This window comes from Channa argus, chromosome 9, assembly GCF_033026475.1.
Source record: "Channa argus isolate prfri chromosome 9, Channa argus male v1.0, whole genome shotgun sequence".
In the NCBI taxonomy this organism is placed as follows: domain Eukaryota; kingdom Metazoa; phylum Chordata; class Actinopteri; order Anabantiformes; family Channidae; genus Channa; species Channa argus.
This window is the reverse complement of record NC_090205.1, coordinates 2,401,440-2,408,791: the sequence shown is the minus strand read 5'-3', so window position 1 is coordinate 2,408,791 and position 7,352 is coordinate 2,401,440. Positions and strand designations below refer to the sequence as shown.

Sequence of the window (7,352 nt, the reverse complement as noted above, 5' to 3'; positions counted from 1 at the left end):
GGTTTGGAGGTGCTTCCAGATGACTGGACTACTACAGCTAATTTGATCAGGGAGACAGGTAGGAGGGTACTCGGTGTGTCATCTGGAAAGTGGAAAGCGGACAAGGAGACTTGGTGGTGGAACGAGGAAGTTCAGGAGTGTATACAGAGAAAGACGTTAGCTAAGAAGAAGTGGGACACAGAGGACTGAAGAGAGTAGACAGGAGTACAGGGAGATACAGCATAAAGTGAAGGTAGAGGTGGCAAAAGGCAAACAAAGAGCATATGAGGACTTGTATGTTAGGTTGGACACTAAAGAGGGAGAGGTGGATTTGTACAGGTTGGCCAGACAAAGAGATAGAGATGGAAAGGATTTGCAGCAGGTTAGGGTGATTAAAGATAAGGATGGAAATGTATTGACAGGTGTTAGGAGTGTGATGGGAAGATGGAAGGAGAACTTTGAAGAGTTGATGAACGAGGAAAATGAAAGGGAACGAAGAGTAGAAGAGGTGACTGGTGTGGAGCAGGAAGTAGCAAAGATTAGTAAGAGTGAAGTGAGGAGGACATTGAAGAGGATGAAGAGCGGAAAGGCAGTTGGTCCTGATGACAAACCTGTGGAGGTATGGAAGTGTCTAGGAGAGGTGGCAGTAGAGTTTTTGACTAGTTTGTTTAACAAGATCTTGGACAGTGAGAGGATGCTGAGGACTGGAGGAAAAGAGTACTGGTACCAATTTTTAAGAACAAGGGAGATGTGCAGAGCTGTGGCATTACAGAGGAATAAAGCTGATGAGTCACACAATGAAGTTGTGGGAAAGAGTAGTGGAAGCTCGGCTAAGGGCAGAGGTGAACATTTGTGAGCAGCAATATGGTTTCATGCCTAGAAAGAGTCCAACAGATGCAGTATTTGCTTTGAGGACGCTAATGGAGAAGTACAGAGAGGGTGATAGGGAGTTGCATTGTGTCTTCGTAGATTTAGAAAAAGCGTATGACAGGGTGCCGAGAGAGGAGCTGTGGTATTGTATGAGGACGTCTGGAGCGGCAGAGAAGTATGTTAGAGTGGTGCAGGACATGTATGAGAGCTGTAAGACAGTGGTGAGGTGCTGTAGGTGTGACAGAGGAGTTCAAGGTGGAGGTGGGTCTGCATCAAGGATCGGCTTTGAGCCCCTTCTTGTTTGCTCTGGTGATGGACAGACTGACAGATGAGGTTAGACAAGAATCTCCCTGGACTATGATGTTTGCAGATGACATTGTTATTTGTAGTGAGAGCAGGGAGCAGGTGGAGGAAAATCTAGAGAGGTGGAGGTCTGCTCTGGAAAACAGAGGAATGAAGCTTAGCCGCAGCAAGACAGAATACATGTGTGTCAATGAGAGGGACCCAGGTGGAACGGTGAGGTTACAGGGAGCAGAGGTGAAGAAGGTGCAGGATTTTAAGTACTTAGGGTCAACGGTTCAGAGCAACGGTGAGTGTGGAAAAGAGGTGAAGAAGCGAGTGCAGGCAGTTTGGAACGGGTGGAGAAAAGTGTCAGGTGTGTTGTGTGATAGAGTATCAGCGAGAATGAAAGGAAAGATGTTCAAGACGGTGGTGAGACCAGAGATGTTGTTCGGCTTAGAGACAGTGGCACTGAAGAAAAGACAGGAGGCAGAGCTGGAGGTAGCAGAGCTTAAGATGTTGAGGTTCTCTTTGGGAGTGACGAGGATGGACAGGATCAGGAATGAGTACATCAGAGGGACAGTTCATGTTAGATGTGTTGGAGATAAAGTCAGAGAGGCCAGATTGAGGTGGTTTGGACATGTTCAGAGGAGAAACTGTGAATATATCAGTAGAAGGATGCTGAGGTTGGAGCTGCCAGGCAGGAGGTCTAGAGGAAGACCAAAGAGGAGATTTATGGATGTAGTGAGGGAGGACATGAAGTTAGTTGGTGTGAGTGAAGAGGATGCAGAGGATAGAGTTAGATGGAGGCACATGATTCGCTGTGGCGACCCCTGAAAGGGAGCAGCCGAAAGGAAAAGAAGATTGTCTTTATTTTTATGGACATTATATTATTAAATAAATAGTAAAAGCAAAAGTTTTAAATAACAAAAGTTCACAAGATATAGAATATGGCAAAGGACTAAATTAATTTTATTTTCAATTAGGGGTATTAACAAATACAAAAAAAAATATTAAATCTGCAACCACAGAGTTCTGCATTTGATGGACCACATTTACTTTAATTTCCCAGTTCGTTATTTGTCCTGCTATAGTTTGTATTTCCTTAAACCTGTCTAATGATGTGTAATTATTATCAGCCAGCCATTCTCACTGCTAGAACACATCAGTTGCATCCTTGTCATCAAAAATGCCACAAATGACAATGTAATAAATTACTTCCGAACTACAAAAAATACAATAAAAAATCCTTACCAATTCTGATCTTATATTCATTTGTGTCACCATCCTACTGACTCAACCCAAACAGTCCTGAGGATAATTAGACACGATCCAAAATATAAGTTTATCCACAGAGGGAGAACATAGACTAAATACAAGCAGCATGGTACACTCTTGAGCTCTCAAAAACTTTTAAATTGTGTTGATAGAAAAAAAGCCTTTAGAGTGAAGCTACACAGCTTTTGGTTAGGACTTATTGTTGCTAGTACAACATGATTGCATGCAGGTATAAGCCCAGTTATAGCTAGAAAGATAGTAACTGTTCTCTTCCTCGTGATAGATAATGCAGAGGTTTAAATATAGACACACAACACTCATAAGCCATGACTGCCAACATGACTAATAATTCTGAACAGCCTAAGGTATAAAACATAAAAAAAACTGAAAAATGCAGGCTTGATGAAATATGATCTGTTTTTCCAGATAAGTCAATCAGAAGCTTTGGGTAGATGTTGGTGCTCAAAAGAATAGATTTCAGTATAGATTTCAGAAGTTGCACTGAACATTTACGCAGGCTCGTGTATGTTTTGTTTTTTCCATAACCAAAGTCAAGTACACGATAGTAGAATTAGTGCAGATAATGAAAATGTTTAAAATTAATGTCATAAAATAAAGCTATTTGTGTTTCTGAATTTCCACATACCCACCTACAAAGTACCGTTTAATTCTTCCTCCAATAACACATGTCAAATATAAATATTGACTAAAAGACAGATGTAAAAGTGATGTGTAAATAAAAATAATGAAGATTGCAACAGGTTGCTTATATTTAAGTATCTATAGAAGCAGCTAGTTTTGGCAGTTATCCGGCATGAAGCATTCAAGTGTGTTAACACAATGCCAAGAGGAAAAGAAAGAAGCAATGGTCTTAAATAAGTAATTGTGCACATCAATATGGAAAGAGTTATAAAACCATTTCCAAAAATATCTGACCTTCAACGTCCTACAGTGAGAAAGAAGTAGAAAGCATTTTAGGCAGTTTCCAATCTTCCTAGGAATTGTCGTCCCAGCACACAAAGATCAGATCGAGCAATTCCCAGAAAACTACACAAAAACCCAAGAGTCAACAGGCTTCTCTAAGCATGTTAAATATTTATGTGCATGACAGCTCAACGAAAAGAAGAATGAACAAATACAGGGTTGTCGGGACAAAACTCCTCGTCTTAAAAACAACATCAAAGCATGACTGAGGTTGACAAAAGTGCATCTGAACAAACCAGCCTTCTGGTTGTCCCATGGACAGATGAGACCAAAGTGCAGTTTTTTGGCCTTAAAGTGCCATGTTTGATAAAAGTCAATGATTGAACCATAAACTCCTCTCATATAGAGAAGATTACAGAGGCAAATGTGAGGCCATCTGTCCACCAGCTAAAGCTTGAAAAGCTCGAAATCGGATCAAGCAACAGAACAATGATCCAAAGCACACCATAATGACTAAAAAAATAAAGCAATCAAGTTTTTGGAAAGGCCTTGTACAAGTCCAGACCTCAACCAAGTCCAGACCTCAACCCAAACTGAACTAAAGCAATGCTGTAAAAAAAAAAAAATTATTCGCCACAAATCCACAATGATGTCACAGGGTCATGTGCTTGTAGTGACCAATCCATAGTATTGTTATCCATTGATGGAAAACCTGGTCATTCAGTATATTCTGGTTTTTAGGTACTCGTTGCATCACTTAACTGGTTGCCAGCTGCCACATTAATCACTGCAATAATTAACTAGTTTAAGGTTCTTATTTGCTTAGTTAAATCCAGGTGGTGACTTCACTTTTGGCCAGGTAGTATATGTCATCCAGAGAGTGGAGTGTCTGGCTAATGTGATTTTAATAGTTCTGGATGACAATGGAGGCCTATGAGATACACAAGCTAATTCAGGCTGCTGGCTGACAAGTAACCAAACATAAGTAGAGATTTAGTGTAGATTTTTGCGTCTGTGGTTATTTTGAACAATATGATTAATAGATTTTTTTTATTATTATTTAATGGTTTTTACTGTATTCCTCTTACTTTACCTTTCTCTTTATTGTCACAGTGACCAAATGTAAAATTGTAAAAAATTATACCCAATTTTTTTATAGCTCTCGATATCCATCTCTGATAAGCACTTCACCACATACATTGCTCTCTCTACTACACAGGATTTACACCCATGAGCATGTGTTTGGGTGCAACATTTGAGTTTTAAATATTTTATTAATTGATCCTGCGATTTAAACAGACCCGAGTGAGATCTGCATGGTGTACGGAGGATGCACAACTGTAAAAACATTGTGACAGCACGAGTTGCACATACAGCTGTTGGGTTCGCTGGAGCTGGGCCATGCACACACCATTGGGGGAGCTGCTATGTAGCTGGCCTGCATTCACTGAGAGCAACTAAGTTGGGGTTCAGTGCCTTGCTCAAGGACACTGACATGTGACAGGAGGAGCTGGGAATGAAACCAACAACCCTGCTATTTGGTGGAGAACTGATTTACCTCCTGAGTACACCCACCCTTAATTACCAGCATGAAGCAGGAGGAGCGCAATTGACATCCAGTATATTTTGGACTCAGTTTACCACTTTTGATAGAAGATAATTTATTTAGTTTTAGTATTTGAAAGCAAGGTTTGACTGGTCATTACAAATATTGGGGGAATAACTTTAAGTTTTCATAATATGATTCGATTCATGTTTTGATTCATTATCTCGGCTACCAAGGGAAAAAAAAAAAACCTGTCACATCATGATGCCTTTTAACATTCGTTTATAAAATTAATTATAAAGTGACCATTAAGTTAATAGATTTAGCAAATTAACAAGACAGAATTCTGCATTTCTTCATCATTATGCAAATCTATACAAAGCAGCAAAGCAGTAATCTAATCACATCAGCTATGATAGCTGTAGCTCAAGGCAAGAAGTTAATCAGCAATCACATTTTTTAAGATGAACCTTTTCACTATGGGATAGCTATAAAATAAATACATATTTAATAAAGGCATCAAACAAATCACATATATTAGAGAGGAAGTTATCCATCTTTTTGGCATTCATTCCATCAGTTCCAGACAATGTATTTAAGTATAGTCATGCCAAATGTAACCAAATAAGGAAAATTAACTGAAACAAATTAGTGTGAGGCACAAATTTCCACTACTACTTCTACTACTGTCGTAGGTTATTATAAATATCTTTGTGCATGTAAAAGTATAAAAAGCACAAGGAAGCTGACAAAATTCAACAAAATCACAATGTACAAAGAATGTGACTGCTTATAACTAAAATCAGTGTTTAGTATTAACACTGAACAAGTACAGCAATATGAAAAGCAGACAAAACTAAAGCTAAAATTATAAATAAAAAGTTCTTAAGATACTTGATTATATCATAGGAGTTTTTTCAGTTTTAGTAGAAAAAGCTTTGATCAAATGGGACAAAGGCTCATTTAAATAAAGCAATTTAAAAAATAACATTCCCACAAATACTTTTCATGGACTAGGAGTGATCACTTATTACAGAAGGGGTAACTATTAAAAACGACATTGATTAGTTTTTTCTTGACAGAACAGCCTCTCGAGGTGTTTAGAGATTTTTTTCATTTTAAGTCCATAAATAAGGGGATTAAAAAGAGGAGTATATAAAACCAATTGTAAAGTCATAATTACACAGGCCATTTTTGGGAAATCTGATTCCAGTCGAACTATAACAACATCATATGTTAACAAAAAGAGAAAGTTGATTAAAACCAGCAAGTGAGGTAAACAGGTCTGTGCAGCTTTTCTCCGGACCTCTCCACTACTACGATAACATATCATTAATATCCTGCTGTACGTATAAATGATGAAAAACACAGGTAAAACTGCAACATTTAGAAGAAAAAACACACCAATAATAAATATCGCTCTTGAAGTCGCACAAAAAAGTTTATAAATTGTGTTATTGCAAAAAAGTACTTTCAGAGTGAAGCTACAGAGCTTTTGATAAGAACTTATTGCAGCTAATCCTGCAAGATGGCATGCAGGAAGAAGCCAGGCTAAAGCCAAAAAAATACTTATGGTTGTTTTTCTCATTATAATGGGATATTGCAGAGGTTTACATATAGACACATATCTGTCATAAGCCATGGCTGTCAACACTAAGAACTCTGAACCAGCTAAACTATAAAACATAAAATACTGAACAATGCAGGCTTTTAAAGATATGATCTGTTTTTCAGATAAAAAGTCAATCAAAAGCTTTGGGTAGATGTTAGTGCTGTGAAGAACAGAGTTTAGTAGTAAAGCTGCAATGAAAATGTACATAGGCTCATGGAGGTCTTTATGTTTCCAGATCAAGTACACAATAGTACAATTACTGCAGATTATGAGAAGATAAACTATAAAAATGAAAACAAAATAAAGGTATCTGTACTTTTCGACTTCCACATGTCCATCAAGAATTAAATATGTTGCATTCAATTCTTCCTCCATTAAGACAGTAAAATTTTGTAATTAGATAATAACGGAAATATTTAAAAACAAGTAATTTTAAAAGTATTTAATGTTATAGATTTAAACATTTCTTATGCATTCAACTGTCTTATTCACATTTACCGGATCTCAAAGTCCACTTTTGAGAGTGTTAATCTTCAAATCCTGCAAAGAGAACTGCTAGAGTCTATAAAATGGTTTTAAACACCTTTTCACTCTCCATGGATCTCATTAAAATGACCATGCGTCACAGTTCTGAACATACATGAACAACCCCATTATCAAACTCTGGAGGCTTGAATACATAGCAGTCGATCCACCTGGGACTTGATTTCTACTCTAATATTTAGTGCCCGATGAAACCCAAACATTTATTTTTTTCTTGGCAAAATTTATATTGTGTATATTTTAAATTATATTTCTAACTATACTGTTCACTTTAAAAGTTTTTGAACGAGGATTAACTTCTATCGCTCTGGTTGACGTCTA

General features: G+C 37.7%; 1 protein-coding gene across 1 annotated transcript; it reads right to left on the bottom strand.

Annotated features, from left to right (window-relative positions):
• Positions 1–5,924: 5,924 nt before the first annotated feature.
• Positions 5,925–6,863, bottom strand: LOC137132888 (olfactory receptor 6N2-like). Its single transcript, XM_067515903.1, has one exon. It carries the CDS (start codon positions 6,861–6,863, stop codon positions 5,925–5,927), a length of 939 nt encoding a protein of 312 aa, XP_067372004.1.
• Between the last annotated feature and the right edge of the window lie 489 nt (positions 6,864–7,352).